Here is a 21,496-nt window from a genome sequence, read left to right on the forward strand (position 1 = left end):
GCTGAATTGTCTTCTAGTAGGTTATTAGCAAATCCAATCTGGTGTTCACCAGACAGGGGATTCATGAAACTCAATTTTGATCTAAGCTGCATGGGTAATCTAGGACCTTTAGGCATAGGAGGTTTGTTCAGAGATGAGAGAGGTAATGTTATAGCACTTTACTCAGGGCCAGTTGATGAAGGAGACTCTCTTAGATCAGAGGTGCTGGCTGTGATGGAAGGAATACAAAGAGCAAGACTGTTAAACATTTGAAAATTAGTTGTGGAAGGAGATTCAAAACTGGTTGTGAGTTGGTTGCAATGTGATAATCAGAGGATGTGGACCATTAGCTCCCTAAAAAAATAACTTAAATTGATAACAAAAGACATGGAAGTGAAGATCCAATGGGTAAAGCAGTCTGATAACTCTATGGAAGATGGCTTAGCCAAGCAAGGGGTGGAGAGGGAAAATTTGTTTTGGGCACATTTGTAAAACGAGTAGGTTGTTGGGGAGAGATAAGATTGTCTGTCAATGATATTGTGTGTATATTGTACCTCTTGTATCTATCATTTTATCATTGATATAATTCTTGCAGTTATTAATCGAGAAAAAAAAGAATTGGAGGCTTTTGTTGGGAGGTCTTCCAGGAATGAATAAATACTTGTGATCTACTCCAACTAAAATGACCTAAGTGGCTCTTGTTCCCACACTGTAAGGCTAATGGAGAAAGTTGCTTTCACTTATTAATCCCCTTCCCCTTTGTTAAATTGGTTTGGGAATGGTTTCTCTCATTGTTTGGTGTAGATGGAATCCCCCATCCAATATGCAAAGCCTGTTTACTTCTACTTTCTTTAGGTGGCCTAAGAAAGAGGTAGAGTGTTGTGGAGATGTTTAAGGGCTGTAGTGAGCTGGACCATTTGGGATGAATGAAATTCCATAATATTTTCAGATTAGGAAAGAAGCAAAGAGGCAATTGTTGAGACCATCCTGACTAGAGTGGTTCACTGGGTGAAGACTTTGGAGCTCTTTTCTGACTTCTTTTCAGTTGATATTATGAATAACTGGGAGGAAGTGGCTTGCTCTGATTGTCATCAGGTCAAGCCGATGTAACCTCTATGGACTCTACCAACTTGTATTATATCAAGTTAAATTTTTATGGAAGTAGTGCAGGTAACCCAGGTCCTTCCAGTATTGGTGGTTTGCTTAGGAATAAGGAATGCTGATTTATTGGTTTATTCTCAGGTCCAATTGGTGTGGGAGACCAATTAAGAGCTGAGACTTTGGCTGTTATGGAAGGAGTGCAAAAGGCAAAGGATATGGAGGTGAAGTTCAGTTTGGTTAAAAGAACTGCTAATGCTTTTGCTGATGTACTAGCAAGACAAGGGTGGGAAGATATAAACTGTTTTGGGCACAATTGTAATTTGCAATTTGTATAAAATTGACAAGGCGAGTTAAGAAAGGTTACCTATCCTCTGTTTTGTTAATTTTTCTCTAAATTAATAAATTCTGTTGTTGATAAAAAAGGGAATCTACATTGATAGTGGGTTGGATGAATAATAACAGGCAAGGGATTTGGGTTCATAGGCAAGCTTTGAGAGAAATTAGGCAGCTAGCAAGAGTGATATGGGCCATGTTCAGATGGGTCTACCAGTCATCAAGTGGTTTGGCTTCTACCTAGCTAAACAAGGGTGTATAGGGAATGGCACTCTTGGGCTTCACTTTATGTATGATAAGATTGGGAACAGAATCTTGTGAGAGATGAGAACTGTAAAGATTGATGTATAACTCTTTGTATTCTGGATTTATAAAAGTTATGACAGTTACCAATAAAAAAAATGCTTTCCAGGAACATTCTAAAATGATCTTTAAACAATGATAACTTGTTTTAAATGGGCTTATCAAAGTGGTCTTGCCAACTTTCATAATTATATGATCTGCTTCATTTCAAATGAGTTCAAAACCATTTCAAATTGTGCAATGATGCACATACACGTATATATATCTTCATTTTGTTTTTCTGTTGTTATCTATGATGTATGTATGTAGGCATGCATTATACAATTTTTCTTGTCAATCTCTAATGCCTTACTGATCTTGCCTGTTTCTTTTTGTCTGTTGAGGTTTGGACATCTTCTCATGTACACCCTTCTTCTTTTTGTTTAATGCAATTTTAATACAACTTATCTTTTCTCAAAAAAAAAAAAAAATCAACTCAAACTGTTTGCTGCTCGCAATCATAAATTAATTTAAGATTCTTCTCATCTGAATTTAGTTTATTATCTGGATTTCAGGTCCTGAAATTGAACGATTAGCAGCAATAGCTGGAAAATATAAAGTAAATCTAGTAATGGGGGTGGTAGAGAGAGAAGAGTCTTCTCTCTACTGTACTGTTGTCTTTTTTAACTCCCATGGCCATTATCTTGGGAAACACCGGAAACTCATGCGAACATCTTCAGAACATACAGTTTGGTCTCCTGGAGACAATTCAACACCATCTACATATGACACTCCGATTGGGAAGATAGGTGGCCTCATCTGCTGGGATAATAGGATCCCACTTTTAAGAACAGAACTTTATGCTAGAGGTAAACCTTTTGGCACTCCAGATTCTGATCCATGGTTTTATACTTTTATTGTTAAAACTTAAGAGGCTAGATATCTGAATGCTTTACCATATTATGATCGATGGCTATGATCTGATAGATCCTGTGTTATACTTGATGTAATTAATACAGACTAAGACTGTGAAGACACTTGCAATTATGGATCAACTGGAATACACAAAGGCCTTATAAAACTTTCCATTTTTACTAAAGTCTAATTTATTTATTTTTTTATAAGAACAATAACTTTCATTGATTAGAATAACTTAAGTACAACTGTCACCACCCAAAGAATGGTGGAGAACCCATAAGAAAGATTCTTACAAAACAGCCCAGAACAAAGCCTCCCTATTTACTCCATGTTTTGCTAAACATCAGCCATACCATTCTCTGATCTTCAGGAGAATGTAACTGGCCTTATCATAAAATCACCAAACTGGGTTTCTTTGGTGGGCTAGGGTGTCTCCTTGTTGGAGCTAGTAAAGCAGATTGTTGCTCTGTAAGCATATAAATATGATAACATGTATTATTGCCCTGTATTTTCCTTAGGAATCTGATGCTGATATAAGTTGTCTAACATATCAATTCTGGATAAATTTGAAAGCAAGCATGGCTATGCATTCTTTTGATTTTTTCCCTAAGAAGGTAGTGGAACATTCTTTGTTTGAAAGGCAAAGGTAGACATGAGAATGAGATGTGCAAAAACTATGATTGTAGTTATACAGCCCAATCCTCCATAGAAGAACTACTTGTTGAACTTTTCTATAAAAAAAATCCCTTTTCATGCCAGACCTAGATTCTAGAAATTTTCCTTGTTTCATTAAGATAGTAGATAATCTTGTAAAAGTTTGTTTCATACGCTACAAGTTTCTTTATCCAATTTATTTGTATGAATTCAAGATAATGTACTTCGGAGAAATTAGGCTCAGTTTGGAAGGAGTACAAATACAAATATTTATAATACAAATATGTTTTTGTACTGTGCATATTTGTATTTGTACTCCTTCCTAACTGAGCCTAAGTGAACATCAAAAACTGTATAAATGGTATCTATGCTGTAATGCATCTGTTTTTTTTTTTTTTTTTTGAATTAACAGAATCAATTTCATTAATTTGGAATGTAATGTATCTATTATTATGACAACACAACATACTCCAAAATCTCCAGTGAAACTTGTTTGTTGCTGCAGCTGATGTGGAACAATGAAGTTTTAGTTTGCTGTTTATATGAAAGGAGACTTTATATTAGCCACATGTCTGATGTGCTTCATTAATTTCGTTATACTCATCAATTCCACAACCACATGCATGATTGTTGTGGGAACAAAACAAGTCAAAACTGAAATTTTCTGAATTTTATGCATTTTTGTATATTGTGGGTTTTTTTGGTCATTTTACATGTCTGTGGTGTCTGACCTTGTATTCTGATTTGTTTAGTCATAGTTAAGTTGTGTTTAAAATTTCAGGTGTCATTGGTTAAATAGTCAAAGTAGGATAGTTAGTAACTGCAAAGGTGTTTTTTTTGGGTAAATTACAAAGACCCCCCCTGTACTATGGGGTCTGTGACAAAGACCCCCTGTACGTTTATTTGCGACAAAGACCCCCCTGTACTATGATCGTGAGACAAAGACCCCCTTCTGTTAGCCTTCCGTTGAAGTCCGCCGTTATAATATTTTTTAATCCCCATACTACCCTTGTAATAACTATTCGAAGAATTGGAAGAAAAACACTGTTCATCTTCCCCGACCTCAAGATACACGAACAGCAGCGGCGGCGAACTTTCGTTGAAGTCCTCCCTCTCTCTCTCTCTCCCCCCGATCTCTCTTCTTCCTCTTCCCCTTTCTCTCCTCCCCTTTCTTCTTTTCAATTTCCTCTGTTTTCCGTTCCTTGCAGATGAGAGAAATCGGACTGGGCACACCAAAACAAGATTTCTGGGTGAACATCGACATCGGAAGCAGCTTGAGTTGGGTCCGATGCCAACCCTATACTAACTGCTCCAAAATTACAATTCATCTAATGAGGCAATAATGGGGGCCATGGCCTCCTGCATTGTGAATAGGGTTTTAAAAAAAAGCAGAAGGAAAAGCCAAGAAGCCCCGGGGTTCATTCAGGCTGCATTTTAGCCTTAACGAGTAATGGAGAAATGGCCATGTCTGTGTCATATGTGTGTGAGAAGTATGTCTGAGAGAGAGAGAGAGAGAGAGAGAGAGAGAGAGAGAGAGAGAGAGAGAGACCCAAACATTCACAAATTTATAATAAAAGGTTTGGCTGATTGGCTCATGGTTGTGACTTCAAGCGACGAACGATAGTTGGATTGTTGGAAAGATTCTCTGGCTCTTGTCTTCTCTTCACCAGCCACTCTTTTACACACTCCATAAATTCCATTATTACTATGTCTGATGTAAGTGAAAAAAGAGTCACGAGAGAGAGAGAGAATATGTATTGTCTGAACATGACAACTGATCCATCCATTCAATTTCCAAGTGGTCCTTAAAAACTTTAACCTCCATTGATACCCATCTCCCTATCCTCTGCACCTTCCTTCATTCTTCCCTCCCCAAGTCCTATTAACATCCGAACAGAGGTAGGAGAAGAGAAGAGGAAGAGAGGAGAGAAGAGAGAAGAGAGGAAAGAAGAGAGGAGAGAAGAGGAGAGATTTGGAGTTAGCTACAGTGATGGCGGCGCCAACTTATATTAATATATATAGGGCGACCATAAATAGAAGGGAAAGGACCATTATGCCCCTACTTAAGTTACCACATAAAAAACAAAAGAAAAAACTGCTTTAATTTGTCCAAGCGGACCCTAATCTGCATCTGTATAAGCCTCTAGTTTCAACTGTCCATGATCAGGAAACAATATGCCTCTACCCGGGTGTCCCTTCAGATAAGCAAGAATCCTGTTAATAGCCTCCCAATGCTGGACTCGTGGAGCATGCATGTATTGACTTACCACGCTTACTGCATAGGAAATGTCTGGTCTTGTCATACACAAGTATAGCAACCGCCCCACAAGTCTCTGATATCTCCCAATGTCCTTTACTGTCTCACCTTCTGATGCATTAATTCTGTGATTCTGATTAATAGGAGTATTGATTGCCTTTGTTCCAAACTTCCATGTTTCTTGAAGAAGATCCAAGACATTTTCTCTAAGAGATAAAAATTCCATGTTTTGATCTTGCAACTTCAATGCCTAAGAAGTATCTAAGTTCTCCAAGATCCTTAATTTCAAATTCTTTGTGTAGATTCTTCTTCAAACAATCAATCTCACTTAGGTCATTCCCTATGACAACAATATCATGCACATAAACAATTAGGATTGACACCAAGGATCCCCTTTGCTTCACAAACAGGGTATGATCGGATTGAGTCTGAGTGTAGCCAAAAGCAACCAAGGCCTTCCTGAACCTGTCAAACCATGCTCTGGGAGATTGTTTCAAGCCATAAAGTGACTTCTTAAGCTTGCATACCTTTCCCTTTTCAGCATCACTTTAGATCCATATACACTTCCTCTTGCAGATCCCCATTTAGGAAAGCATTCTTCACATCAAGTTGAAACAGGGGCCAAGAATATGTGGTAACAAGAGAAAGAAGTATTGGAACAGGTCTATGTGTACCCTTTTGCAACAAGTCTGGCTTTGTACCTTTTTGTACTTCCATCTGCCTTATATTTTACTATGTAAACCCATCTGCATCCAACAATCTCCTTGCCCTTTGGTAGGTCCACAATTTGCCATGTCTGATTCTTAATTAAAGTTTCCATCTCTTCCTGCATAGCTATCTTCCACTCAGGTTTGGAGAGAGCCTCACTGACACCCTTGGGTATAGACATAGAGTCAAGAGAGGAAAGAAAAGCACGATAGGAAGGAGAAAGTCCACTGTAGGATAAGTACTGTGAAATACAATGAGCAGTACACTTTCTCTTCCCTTTTCTGAGGGCAATAGGAAGGTCCAGGTTATTTGTAATGGGATTAGTAGAATTAATGGGAACTGAAACAGTAAAGGGATCAAGAGGAATACCTGAATCCATGTCAGCTGAATCTGGAGTCTCCAAGGAACCGACAGGAAGTGATGTGAGTTCTGCTGCAGTGAAATCAACCTCCTTGTGAAGTCTCTGTCGTGAGTAACGTTGAGAAGCAGGACGCAAGGGAGGTGGTAAGGTAGGTGACACAGGAGGATCAGGCACAAGAGTGGACATAGGGACTGGAACTGGGAAAGGGATAGACTGCTCACTCACTTCCCCAAAACACTCCCCCTGAGAAGGATTCTTCGAGAAGAAGTATGTGGACTCAAAAAAAGTGACATCCATAGTAACATACCGACTCCCAAAGACTGGATCATAGAGCAGTACCCTTTCTGATTTTCTGCATATCCAATGAAGACACACTTCTTTTCCTTCGGATCATGCTTCGAGTGGTGAGGACCAAGGATATGTGCAAAGATGACACACCCAAACACCCTGAGAGGAATATGAAACATCTCCCCCTCAGGAAAAAGAAGACTGAATGGGGTGCTAAATCCAAGTATATGAGAGGGCACCCTGTTAATCAAAACCGAACTGGAACTGTAGATGTGATCATCATGCTTCTTGCAATCTCAACAATGTGTCTGCTCTTCCTTTCTACAACACCATTCTGCTGTGAACTATAGGAACAACTGCTCCGATGGACAACACCGTATTCTAACAGATATGAAGCAAGGTGTTTTTCAAAATATTCCCTAGCATTGTCTGATATGAACACCTTTTTTCGTGTTCCAAACTGTGTTAGTACCTTCTGATGAAATTGCCTTACCAAGGATGGTACCTCATCTCGGGATCTCATCAAGTAAACCCAAGAATATCGAGAAAAATCTTCCACAAATAAGAGAAAATATCGATAACCACCTATAGAAGGAACATGATAAGGTCCCCACACATCATAATGAATAACATCAAAAGAAGAACACCTTTTATTACTAGCTTTAAAGGAATGTCTACAATGCTTTCCAAGTTGACAACCTTCGCACTCCAGACTTGACAAACTGACAGACTCAAATAGCTTTGGAAACAAAAGGCTCAAAGAAGAAAAAAGCAAATGACCCAAACGATTATGCCAAAGCATAATCTGACCCACAAACCCTGACTCACTATCCCTACTGACATGATGACTCTGATGAGGAGGAAGCACATCCAGGAGGTAGATTCCATTCACTTCACGACCACTCTCAATCGTCCTCTTTGAATCCAGATCCTGCAAGATACAATGACCAGGAGAAAAAATTACTGAACAGTTCAGGTTTTTAATCAAACTACTAATAGATAACAAATTAGTGCTCAATCTGGGAACATGAAGGACAGTGGGAAGGGAAATGGAATCACTAATCTTGACAGACCCCTTCCCAGCAATGGGAACATGAGATCCATTAGCTGTGGAGACCCTGTCTTTGCCAGAATAGAGCTGGTAAGAGGAAAAAATGGTGGAACTATGGGTCATGTGCTTTAAGGCTCCAAAATCTATAATCCAAGGAGGTCCCTCCTTACCTGAAGTAGAAACATAATTTGCAGTGGCATGTGAACTACCTGTGTGAGCAAAGGAAGTAGAATAAACTCCACCAAAACCACCTATACCTTGTTGTCCGCTTATTTCTGAACTAGAACTGGCTGTATCCCGCTGGTTCAGAAACTGCCCATACCTCTCAAGTTCGGCCCTTACTGCAACAACTGCAACAGACTCCAGAGCAGCTGTAGTAGGAGGGGCCAGAATGTCACCAGTGACTGCCATGCAAGCATTTCCCTTCTTATTTTTGAGTCTATTCAGCACAAGATGTGGATGAAACTTCCAACAAGTATCTCTTGTGTTTAAGCTTCTTACAGTAGTCACAGATCAAATCTTTTTTGTCTTCCTTCTTGATTTCACTGCCACCCCGGTCTCCACCTTGCTTAGGTCTCACAGTGCTAACCATGGTTGACTGATCAAACCCAGAAGTTTTCATCATCACATTTCTCCTACTCTCCTCCCCTGACACAAAGGCATATGCCTGGGAGAGGGTAACACTATCCTTGGAAATAATGTGTTGTCTTGCAATATCATACTTGGGATTAAGGCCAACAAGAAATTTAAACACCCTATACTTCTCTAGGTGTTTCTGGTAGGTAGTTGCATCCTTAGTGGTTTTCCAAGCAAATGTCTCTAAATGGTCAATCTCCTGCCACAGGGTTTTAAGGGCTAAAAAGTAAACTGTAATAGGTCAATCTCCTTGCCTTGTAGCAATAATCTGATTTCTCAATTGATAAGTCCTAGCAACATTCTCCCTCTGTGAATAGGTTTCTGTAACCCTATCCCATATTTCCTTAGTTGTATTTGCCCATAAAAAGTTTTTACTTATATGGGGCAGCATGGAATTACACAATCAAGTCATCACCATATAGTTCTCCTGTACCTACTGAGAGTTGTTAGTTTCGGGTTTCACTTCTTCATCGGTGATATACCCTAACTTCCCATAAGCACTAATGGCCATCTTTGCAGATTGTGACCATTCTAAGTAATTCGAACCATCCAACTTAACTGTAGTAATGGTCCCAGCCCCGAAAAGGTCTCCAACACCTCCTTCCACTGGTCCCATTTCACTCCCGGGCTTGTTTTCAACTTCGTGACCATCCATACTTCTCAAAAGGTGCAAAGAAAATTACTGTAATATGCAAGAAGATCAAATGAAACACTTTTGGAACCAATGACACCTTTCTGGTGCCCTAGATGGTCCTCCCACAAAGGATTCCTTTTCTGCCGGATGGGAAAAGAGAGAGAAGAGGCAGCTGCTCTCTCCAGAAACCTCCAAATCAGGTAGGACTTGAACTGCCCCCTACAGAAAACTCCAAGGAACCCTAAAAAATTAGGGCGCTACTTCCTAGGTCAAAATTGAAGAGTCCAACAGAAACAAGACTCTCCCTCTTTCTCCAGTTTTTCCTGATTTTGATGAGAAACCCTAGACCAGCTACAGGGCAAAACAGATTCACCAAAAAATCCAAAAACTGGGCTTACCTGAAATCTTTGATTAGCCTCTTAATCACCATGTAGTCGGCTGATTTAGGGCTGCATGAGAAAATAACTCAAGGAACCTTCGGCCTTCTCTAATACCAATTAAAAATCGCTATTTGTGAATCAGGATGAATTCCTTGTGAAGAGAAAGAAGAAGAAGATGAGGAGTTTCAACAATAGAGAAGAAAAGAGAGGAAAGAAAGAATGGGATGCTAACCAGAATTGAATTAGTTCTGGCCGCCAACCCCTCATTATATTTTATACTTAACTTAAAAGAATGAAAGATTACAAGAATGCCCTTAGTAGGGCGGCTACTAAAGTAGCTGAACAGTCACAACTTAAAAAACATATGCTAATGGGCCTAAAGCCCAACAACTTCCTAACTTAACAACTTAAAATAAGAACAAAACAACTGGGCCCAATAACTAAGAAACCGGCCCAACTCAACAATTGCATCTGTCCATTCAGGTTTAGATAAAGCTTCTGCCACATTCTTAGGAACAGAGACATTGTCAATAGAGGAAAGGAATGCATGGCTTGAAGGTGAAATATGATCATAGGACACAAAGTGAATGATAGGATGATTAGTAGTGTAAGACCTAACAACAGGAGGATCAATGTTAAGAGAATTAGGCATATCAATGGGAACAAGTGTACTTGGCTGATGAGGAGGATCTACCTCTAGAGAGTCCGATGATATTGGTTGCATAGTTTCAGGTTCCACAGCTGTTGAACTCTATTGGCTTTTATGGCGGCAAAGAAAGACCCGAAATGTAGAAGGGCCGGGAAGAGGAGGTAGTTGAACCTGAGTGTGTTTCTCCTCAACCCTACTTCCCCCCTGAGGAGAAACCGAGAAGAAAGGTTGACTCTCAAAGAATGATACATCCATGGAGACATAGTACTTGCGTGAAGCAGGATCATAGCAGCGGTAATCCTTTTGAGAAAACGGATAACCAAGAAAAACACAAGGATTGGCACGGGGATCGAGTTTACTGCGAGTAGGAGACAAGTCATGAACGAAGCAACGACACCCAAAGACACGCATTGGAATGGGGGACAACGGAGTTGTAGGAAACAAGAGTTGATGTGGGGCCTTATACTCTAGTAACCAAGATGGCATATGGTTGATGATATATGCAACACACATAACAACATCCATCCAAAAATGTTTCGGAACATTCATATGAAGTAATAAACCATGAGCTACCTCAAGTAGATGACGATTTTTCCTTTCAGAAACATTGTTTTGTTGAGGTGTTGGAGTCCCTGCAACCCCCTTGGGTTTCACTCCCATATTAGCAAAGTGATCATTTAGACTAGCCCCTTGGACCTGGACAAGTCTTTTGCTTTCTTCACTACTTACCAAGGCATATGCTTGAGACAGTGAGACACTATCTTTGGATAAAATATTTTGCTTTGTATAATGTCGTACTCTGGATTTAGCCCTGTCAAGAACTCAAACACCCTATTTCTCTCAACCAGTTTTCTGTAGGTCTCAGCATCATTAGTGGTGTCCCAGGCTACAACTTCTATCAAATCTATTTCTTGCCATAAAGACTTCAGTGTTGAGAAGTATACAGCTAATGGTTTCTCCCCCTGTCTCAAATTCTTCACACCACTTCTCAACTTGTAAACCCTTGGCCACATTTAACTTTTGGGAATAGATTTCAGCAACACTATCCCAAATTTCCTTTGCTGAATTCATCCACAAATAGTGCTGACTAATCTGTGGTTGCATTGAGTTCACAAGCCATTCAATAACAGTATAATTTTCTTGCATTCACATTTCATATGATGGATCATCTTCCGGAGGAGCCTTTTTGCTCCCGGAGATAAAACCCCATTTGCCTCTACTACAAATATGAATCTTTACTGTTTGTGACCAAGCCAGATAATCAGTTCCATCCAGCTTGATCGTGGTCACAGCCAGTAGAGAGTCTACAGAAGCTCTCAGAACTTGTCCGGATTCAGCAACATGCTTGTTTTCAAAGTCTGAGGAGTTCATATTCTTAAATACTTCAAAAATGACTTCAAACAACTTTGAATAACAACAAATGAAGACAGAACAAAACATGTGTTGTGAGCCAACCTCTATGCAGCCGTACCAGTAACCTGCGTCACACTCGGAAGCTGGGAGAAACAGAGAAAATTTAGCCGCTCCTTGTAGACTTCACAGAATACCAATCCACTTGATTCGATCTTCAAGAAGAAGAATGAGAAGCCCTTCAGTCACTGAACGCCCAGGTCAAACTCCCTATGGGGCCCGCAATCAAATTTCTCTAGAAAATTAGGGTTTCGGGGAACACACTTGAATCTGTCAAGAGGACGACAAAACCAGTCCCCTTCTCTTTAGAAACAACTAACAACTGGGCTGAAATAGGTTTCTTTAACTATTCATACGATTCAGTTCTCCATACACACTGTATGGGAAAAAAAAGTGAAAAAAAGGGAAAAACGAGCCTGCTCTGATACCAAGAAGAAAAACAGCCTTTTGAGAAGGACTGTTTAAAAAGTTGCAAAACTTCAAAAGAAAGTAGCAGAAATCAGAGTTCAAGAGGAGAGAAGAAGAAGAAGAAGGTGGCGGCAACGTGGGTTTAGAGAGAGATTTTTGAACATAATCTCTTCTCTTACTCCCTTAATTCTATTTCATTAAGTTAAACTTTAGTAATTTACAGATAAGCCCCTAGTTGGGCAGAAAATTAAAAAGACATAACATAAAAAAGAATAAAGCACAGATTAAGGCCCGTTACAGCAAAGAACATAAAAGATAAAAAAGGATAAACAGCCTATGGGCCATTCAGCCCATCTTCTCTACAGTGTCCTAGCACAAGAGCTTCTATGAAGAGATCCACACGAAGCAAAGAACTCCGTAAGATCACTATGGAAGTACTCTTTTGCATTGTCCGACTGGAAAATGTGAATTTTAGTTTGAAATTGAGTGAAAACCATTCGTTGAAAGTTTTTCACAATCTTTGGCACTTCATCTCTAGATCGCATAGGATACACCCAAGTATATCTTGAGTAGTCATCAATCAAAGTAATGAAATATTTATATCCAGTCTCAGTAGTTAGAGAAATAAGGCCCCAAACATCAGAATAGACAATATGAAAAGGAAATTCAGATCTTCTATTTCTTAAAGGAAAGGAATTTCTACAATGTTTGCTCAATTGGCATGTATGACACTACAATTTACTAACTAACAAAGACTTAAACAACTCAGGAAATATAAGTTTTAAAGACTCAAACGAAAGGTGAGCAAGACGCTTATGTCACAAGTAGGCATGACTCTCACTAGAAGAACTTAAAGACTCTGTAGCCACAAGACCAGCTTTATTCTCCAACACGTAGAGACCATCCACGCTTCCTCTACCAATCGTCTCCCTCGAGGTCAAATCCTGAAACACACACGAAGAAGGAAAGAAGGTCACTGGAGAATTCAAGGAATGAGTAATACTGCTAATGGAAAGTAAATTGATAGGTAATTTAGGAACATGCAACACATTAGAGAGGGTAAGAATAAGAGGAAGGGAGATGGTTCCTTGACCGGCTATGGTGGAATAAGACCCATCAGCCAGTTTTACCTTACCCAGAGAGGAGGTTATATACCTGAAATAAATTTGACTTACCAGTCATGTGGTTTGAGGCTCCAGAGTCAATTATCCAAGGGGAATCAGATGTATGAGATGACACATGGAAGGTAGTGGCAGTGTTACCTGATGTAGACGCAAAGGAGGTAGGAGTAGGGCCAGAATCCATCCAGCGAAGTGTCCTACCATATAATTCCAAGTGGTCACGAAAGGAGTTGATGATCTCTTCCTTGAGGTCAGAACCAGAGTGTCGCTCTTGGGGTACCATGGGACTAGTCTCTTGAGATGCCACATTTGCTGAGTTATATTTCTTCTGACTCTGCTGGGTTAGCTTCTTACTCGGATCAGACTTCTTACTCAATTATTGAGCCCATTTCGGCTTGCCATGAAGATCCCAACATGTGTCTCTAGTGTGCCTGGACTTTTGATAGTGAGTGCACCAAAGTTTGTACTCTCTTCTGTGAATCTCCCTTTTTAAAAGAACCTCCAACATTTGAACTTGTACCCCCTCGAACAGCTAGTGCAATCGGTTCCCCTTCTGTACAATTCATCACACTTTTTCTGCTCTCTTCAGACTGGACTAGGGCATAAACTTCTTGGACTGAAGGTAGGTTCTTACGTCCTAAGGTTTGTACCCTCATGGATTCATATGTAGGATTCAGCCCCAAAAGAAAGGCAAATACCCATTGCTGGGAAACAAGTGATTTGTAGGCCTTTGCATCTCATCGCACTTCCAATTCACATTTTGATAATGATCCAGTTCCTTCCAAATTGATGACAAGTTTGAATAGTACACCGAGAGACTCCTCTCCCCTTGCTTGCAAGTGGAGGATTCTGCTTGTAATTGATATATCTTTGCATAGTGTCTCTGTTCTGAATAGGTAGATTTTGCTTGTTCCCATATTTCACAAGCTGTTTCAACCCACATAAAGGTCTTCCTTACTTGTGGCAGCATGGGAACCAAGAGCCATGACATCACCATGCTATTTTCTTGGTCCCATCTATCATGTTCAGCACTACCAATCTTTGGTTCTTTGATTTTACCATTAATATACCCAATTTTTCCTCTAGCAGTAATATAAAGTTTAATTCCCCTGGACCATTCAAGATAGTTCAGTCCATCAAAGGGGATTGCAGCCATGGGGAAACTCATATCCATCCCCCCACTCATTCCATTTTGACCTCCTGAAATTCCTGAAGTTGCAAAATTCTCAGAGGACATGATTCAAACACCTTTAAGACCTTACACACACCTTATGATCCCTCCTATCACCAAAGAAACAATCCTAGAAACACCAAGGATGAAGCTCACATGCACACACTGCAATTTGGACACAATCTGACCACAAACCAGCCTAGATTGTCCAAAAAAGGCAAGATTTTAGGGTGATCTCAGAGCTGATCTGACCTAGCAGTCACACTCCAACTTCCAGACACCCCAAACACATCGACTGCTAGGAGGGGTCATAAACCAGTATGGTTACACCACAAGGGTTAAAAGATCAAGTCATCCACGACCTACAGATCTGAATTCTCAGACATGGGATCACACCATCCATAAAAAAAAAGAGGTTCGAACCTCACAGCTTCTCAGAAAACATTCAGCAGTCTGGAGTCATATAGTTTCTTCTTGGTACACGACCAAGGAAAAGGAAAAAAACACTAAAAAAATCTGTACCAGTCGTAGGTCTGCACTTTTTTTATCTCAGTTGAAGAAGACAGCAGGTTGAAGCTTGTTTGATCTGCTCACAGGCCTAGCAGAACCGCTCTGATACCATATTAACAGCCAAATAGAGGAGAAGAGAGGTAGGAGAAGAGAAGAGGAAGAGAGGAGAGAAGACAGAAGAGAGGAGAGAGATTTGGAGTCTGCTACAGTGCTGGTGGCGCCAGCTTATATTAATATATATAGGGCGACCATAAATAGAAGGGAAAGGACCCTTATGCCCCTACTTAAGTTACAGCATAAAAAACAAAAGAAAAAACTGCTTTAATTTGTCCAAACGGACCCTAACTCATCAGAATACAAACATAATAAATAAAGCTAACCTTCCAACAAGTCCCAACATAGCCAAATAGCCATGCTAGTAAAAGAAATTGGATTCTTGTAATTAATCTGTCATCATCATTATTTGGTATAGAATTAGCTTGATTGGAACAGTACTAGACCAACGAACATGGCTAGTGTAGGATGATGGAGCAGAGAGGAGGAGAAGGCGTTCGAGACTGCAATTGCGATGCATTGGGCTGCTGATGACTCAAAAGACTGATGGGAGAAGATTGCTTCCATGGTTCCAAGTAAGGCTGTAGCTGAACTGAAGAAACACTATGAGGTTTTGGTCGAGGATGTAGATGCAACTGAGTCGGGCCAAATCCCAATTCCCACTTACGTCAAGGAGGAGGCTGCCAGCAGCAAAGATCAGCACCTCTTTCCTGCTTCTGCTTCTGGGGCTGCTGATAAGAGGTTGAACTGTAATTTTGGAACTGGGTTTTCTGGGTTGGGCATTGATTCAGGCGGGGTTGGCATCGGACCCAACTCAAGCTGCTTCCTGTGTTGATGTTCACCCAGAAATCTTGTTTTGGTGTACCCAGACCGATTTTGACAATGTAGTTGGATGTTCTGAGAAGGTGGCCTGACTTGATTGGAACTTTGGTCTTGGAGTCTCCCGTACCCAGAGGGGATGGTTTGTTGATAGTCGATTGGATAGAGCAAACTCGGAGTTCTTCTTGGAGAAGGATTTCATGGAGACTAAGAAAGGGAGAGAGAGGGGGGACTTCAACAGAAGTCTGCCGCCACTGCTGTTCATGTATCGTGAGGTCGGGGAAGATGTGTTGTGTTTTTCTTCCAATTGTTTGAATAGTAATTACAAGGGTAGTATGGGGATTAAAAAATATTGTAACGGCAGACTTCAACGGAAGGCCAATGGAAGGGGGTCTTTGTCTCACAGTCATAGTACAGGGGGGTCTTTGTCGCAAAACAAAGTACAGGGGGGTCTTTGTCACAGACCCCATAGTACAGGGGGTGTCTTTGTAATTTACCCTTTTCTTTTTTACATTTTTTTTCAGTTGAGTCGAAGTAGGATAGTGGTAATTCTATAATTTTCTGTTTCTAGTCCTGTTGGGATTTTTATTGTTCTAAAGTCCTTGGAAATGTATTGAAACTTTTAGACATCAGTGAATAATATTTGATTAGAACTTGGTAATTGTTGCCATGGTGAGTGATTCCCATAAGCCCTAAAGTGATTTTAGGTCCCCTATTGAGTGATATTGCATTACTGCCAACTGTTCACAAAACCATATATATTTAATGAAATTTGAATTATTTACCAAAAAAACAATCAATATACATTGGTGAACACCCTCTTAATATTTCAAGCAGAACAATTTAACATGATAAATATTTGATAGAGTAATAGCATGTCAAATTAAACTATTGAGAGTAATGAAAAGGGAAATGAACAAGCGCAGTGTCCTTCACTTTTTTTTCTTTCTTTTTCTCTTCTTTAACCCTTTGATCTTTCATTTTGCTTATTTGGGGCGTTCTACATTGCTCTTTTGGGATACATACAAGAAATATCTCCTTTTAAGCGAAGGTCACTACAGGAAGCTTCTGTCTAGGACTTCTGGTGAAGGAAGAATCTGTTGAGGCTTTAAAATTAGATAAAAATCCAAGTGGATCCTCTTCTCACATGATAAAAATCCAAGTGAATCTGTTGAGGCTTTAAAATTGCACCCTTACACGGTGACCAGGTGGAACGAGTCAACAGTTCAACCATCTGTGTCGGATGAGTTTTGACCAAGTCAAAGGTTTTGGTCAATTTCCAGGTTTTAGAAAAATTGAACCTGGAAAAGGGGTCAAGTGACAGTTCTAATGGTTTGATCATTTGGATCAACGACAGGTTGAAAACATTGGATGGTTGTTGAAAAAGAAAGAAAACCAAGAGTGGATTGATTATACTAAATTATCAAGTATTACAAATTAATCATAATTTGAGATTCTTCAGTCACATATTACAGATGTGACAGAGAGAATAATCCTTCAAAGAGTTGGTGTTCAAGTGTCTGAGATGGGTATGGCCCCAATTTTAAGTGTTTGTGTAGCATAGATTTTTGTGTGGAATCTTAACTGTCAAAGCAATTAAATGAATTGAATGATCCCATTGTTAATTTAAGCAGTTGATATTTTTGTTGTTCAGAGTCATTGTGGACAGGAATCATTTTGCTATCTTTTTGGGTTGGCTTCTTAACTGTTTCTATGCATTGCTACCCATTTTGGAGGGTAAATTCCATTTTTCTTTCATTTGTTTTATATGACTATCGTTTATTCCTAGCTGGAGGTACCATCACATAATTTCCTTAAATGATACTGAATTTTCTCGTCATTCATATCTTGGGTTTTCCTATGCATATAATTTCTAGGTGTGGAGATATATTGTGTTCCTACAGCTGATGCCAGTGATTTATGGAGGTCATCTGCAACTGCCATTGCCCTTGAAGGTGGATGCTTTGTTCTATCTGCAAATCAGTTTTGCCAAAGGAAAGACTATCCCCTTTCAGAGAAATGTATGCCAGGAGATGAAAACAAAGATCTCTCACCAGATTCAATTGTCTGTGCTGGGGGCAGTGTCATTATTTCACCATCTGGGTCTATTTTGGCTGGACCCAATTATCAAGGGGAGTCCCTTATCTCAGCTGATCTAGGTATGTCAAGGTTCCTTTGAAAATCATTTGCAAAATGGATACAATTTAGGGCCGTCCTGGTAAGCATGAGGTCCTATATTGATTATTGCATCTTGGGCTTGTGGGATCTTTGCACTTATTTTGGTGGTGTTTAAGTGACCTAAACTCTTGAATTCTGCATTCTTGTGATTGCTGTTTAGAGCTGGATTGGAAGGGTGTGCCAGATGAGATGCACTATATTGTTTAAATCACACCCCGTCCATATGCACCGTTGTTAGACCATCTACGCTTTCTTCCCATGAGGACCTTTTATCGTTGCAAGTGTAATATTTTGCTTATTTGCCAAAAGAGACACCAAGAACTGATTTATCCTATGTGAATGGTTGCATTTAAATACCTACCAGAAAGAAAAATCTCTTCACAACAATGACATTTATTAATTCTGTTATCTCCTCTTTGATGTGTCCAGATCTTGGAGAAATCACACGAGCAAAGCTTGAATTCAATGGAGTGGGACACGATGGAACATCCAACTCCCCTGACTTAGTAGTGAGTGAACCCAACGCAATTCCATTTGCAGCTGTGGCAAAAAAGGAAGCTACTTATGAATAACAAGGATGCATATTTGGAGCTGCGCGCATGGGAAGGCCAATCTTTGGATCGTTTTAATTGCATTGTCTCATTCTGCATCAAAGAGCCTGCTAGCGTTGTGCCCATCACTTTCCTTGGCAGATCTCTTGAGTCAAATTTTGTTCCCAGATTTTTTATCTATGCCATTGAATTTCTTTTTGTAAATTATGTTGTGTTTTGAAACCTTTGTATAGGTTTCCTTACCTTTCCCTATTTTTCCTTCAAACCAAAAACAGCCTTAACGATTACAAAGTCATTAGAACATGGTGGTGAACTGCACCATATAATCATATATATAGCTTCTTTCCTAATTTGTCAAATTAATATATGAATTTAGCTTTATTCAATTCATTTTTCTTGATAAGGCTTGATCAAAGACAGTCCATTTTTTCCTCCGAGGTCCCTATGGACTCGGGACTGCTAATTTGAATTTCTATACAGTATCAATGGTACCAATACGATACCATCAATTGGCCTTCCGTTGGTTCAATTAGTTTATGTATCTGTTTATATTATCATTATATTTTTTGAGTATAAAGAAATCCTATTATTAACACCAACGCTTAAATTCCCTTTTCTACTGAAAATGCAAATGCAAAGAAAATTACATGTTAGGAATAGGAATCCTTAAAAATAAAGGCCCTTAGACAAATCAACACGTAGACAATTTAACCGGAGGCCTTGTTAATATCAGATGGAGGGGTGGCTGCCTTAAAATTTTGTTAACCATTCTTGAAAGTAAGGGGTGAGCAAATGGATAGGTTCTACCTGGAACCGAATGGAACCAACCTCGAACCAGCCTTGAATTGACCCTACCCAATCTGTTATAAGAATACAGGGTAGGATCTGGTTCCAAATTCTTAGAACCCACCCCACCCTGGTCGGTTCTAGGGTCTAGGGGTTTACCCTAGACCAAATTGACCCAATGAACTAGCCTTATAACCGAACTTGCCTTGAAATAAATCCCAAAATATTTTTAAGGATGTGAAGATTTGAACCTAAACATTTTACCATTGAGTTACTTGAGTGATTGATCATTTGTTTTCATTTTAATATTTGAATCATTGAATGTGTATAATAAATAATTTAGAAGGTAATATTTACAAAATTTAAACTATACTGACATTTTGAACCATATATTAATATATTATGATAATATACATATTAATTTACTCAAATTAATTAATAAAGATAATATAAGTTTTAAACTATATATTGTCATTATTAAAAATCAAGTTTTTAGAAAATATGTTTCTTTTGTTCTTTTTTTTTATTTATAAAGGGAAGAGTAAAGAAAGAACAAGTTCCATGGGTAGGCCCAAGAACCGACTCCGGAACTGTCAAGACCAGAACAGACCCTAAAACCGATCTTCACAAGGTAGATTCTGGTTCTAAAAACCTGGAATCGACCCCTACAGATCCAGGTTCTGTCATGAAACCAAGTGGACCCATGCTCACCCCTAATAAAGGGGGGGGGAGGATTCCACCCTTCCCCAAACTTAACTGAAGTTTTAGTAACTGTTCTGTGAGAGGTTTTTAGGAATAACTGAAGCTTCTCCAAAAATTTCAAATCTTCCTTCATCCACATCCAAGTTTGCCAAAACGGTGTAGGTCGTAGACCAAGGTTGAGTTATCTTATTAGCCAAATGATCAATCATAATATACCCTCCACCTCCACAACGGTGATTCCTCTGTTGAGGTAGTCATATAAAGAATGAAATTCTGTCTGGATTGAGGATGTAACACCATAAAAATTATGAAAAAGAAGCACAAGAGAACCATTACTGATGCTGAATTTGGCTACATCAATTATAATTTCTTAAAGAGTACCTCCACCACTAGCTCAAGGGTTGCACCATCAACATTCAATTTAAAAGAATGGATAGAATATACACCTCCAGCAGGCGTTTCTGTCGACAAAGACACCTTTGGCAAGACGGCTGTCCAGATTATACACCTCGAGTAGTAAGAGTTTCTCTACCATTTTTGTGCTCTTCGTGATAAGGATAATTTCGTCAAGAGGGTTGCAAGATACCTCTAATAGCAGTTGGTTTGCTTTTCTTTAGCATTCCTTATTCTCAATTTGGAAATAATACAAATGCAAATATGTACAGCGCAAATACATATAAAGTATAAGGTTTTGCAGTCTACATATTTGCATTTGTATTCCTTCTAAACTCAGCCTTAGTGATAAAGACTAAGGTTTTTAAAAACGAACCGGACAACAAACCATTCCTGGGTTGAATGGTCTGACCATTCGAACCGAATGGATGGCCCGTTCTGACAAAAAACAAAAAAATAAATTAAAAAAATAAAAAACAGCCAAAAACCATTGTTCGGGTCAACGGTTCAACCGCTCGGGTCAGTGATTCGCTGACCAAATCAATTGTTTTTGGCCAAAACATGGTTCTGGGGTGAAACAGAACCTATTCCCGATTTTCCAATCTGACTGTCCTGTCCAATCCGGTTTTGAAAACATTGATAAAGACACCTCCATTAGGAGGGTTACTTGGGTTGGTACGGATACCTCCAACAATTGGAGTTTTCCTTTTGTATCTTTGTCCGTAAAGACACCTCCAATATAGGGTTTGCCCAGACTGGTAAAGACACTTTTAGTTAGGGTGATCGTCAAAAACCGAAAAGCTGAGGTGTTGTTTGGTAAACCTTTTTTGAAAGATCTTCCGGAAGATCTGACTGCTAGAAGACATTGTGGGCTTTTACATAAAGATCTTGGTAGCCCAAGATGTGACACTTGACCCAGCATGAGTGGGTTACATTTACATACATAGCAGTGCATCAAGTGCTTGTGGGTCCCACCTACAATTACCATGAGTGGACCCCACATACACTTGTCATTAATGTGCCCTAATTATGAATAACCATACGAGTCCCACATGGTTTTTCCATGAGTGGGGCCCACACATCATTTTTGTGGGGTCCACATGTCAAATTTGTGGGGCCCACATGTAGAAACTCATTTTTCTACACACTTTAATTGTATAAT

At 39.5% G+C, this 21,496-nt stretch overlaps 1 protein-coding gene across 3 annotated transcripts in view; it reads left to right on the plus strand.

Annotated features, from left to right (window-relative positions):
• LOC104601345 (bifunctional nitrilase/nitrile hydratase NIT4B-like) overlaps positions 1–18,839 on the plus strand; it is a 51,563-nt gene extending 32,724 nt beyond the window's left edge. For all 3 annotated transcript variants that reach the window (XM_088898405.1, XM_010264629.3, XM_019198425.2), the window contains 3 exons: positions 2,271–2,564; positions 17,602–17,883; positions 18,332–18,839. In XM_088898405.1, coding sequence (XP_088754531.1) covers positions 2,271–2,564; positions 17,602–17,883; positions 18,332–18,474 — 719 coding nt within the window. In that variant the 3' untranslated portion in view covers positions 18,475–18,839. The remainder of the gene's footprint in view (positions 1–2,270; positions 2,565–17,601; positions 17,884–18,331) is intronic.
• The last annotated feature ends 2,657 nt before the right edge of the window (positions 18,840–21,496 follow it).

Source organism: Nelumbo nucifera, chromosome 2, assembly GCF_055504915.1.
Source record: "Nelumbo nucifera cultivar China Antique chromosome 2, China Antique-T2T, whole genome shotgun sequence".
NCBI classification, from domain to species: Eukaryota; Viridiplantae; Streptophyta; class Magnoliopsida; order Proteales; family Nelumbonaceae; genus Nelumbo; species Nelumbo nucifera.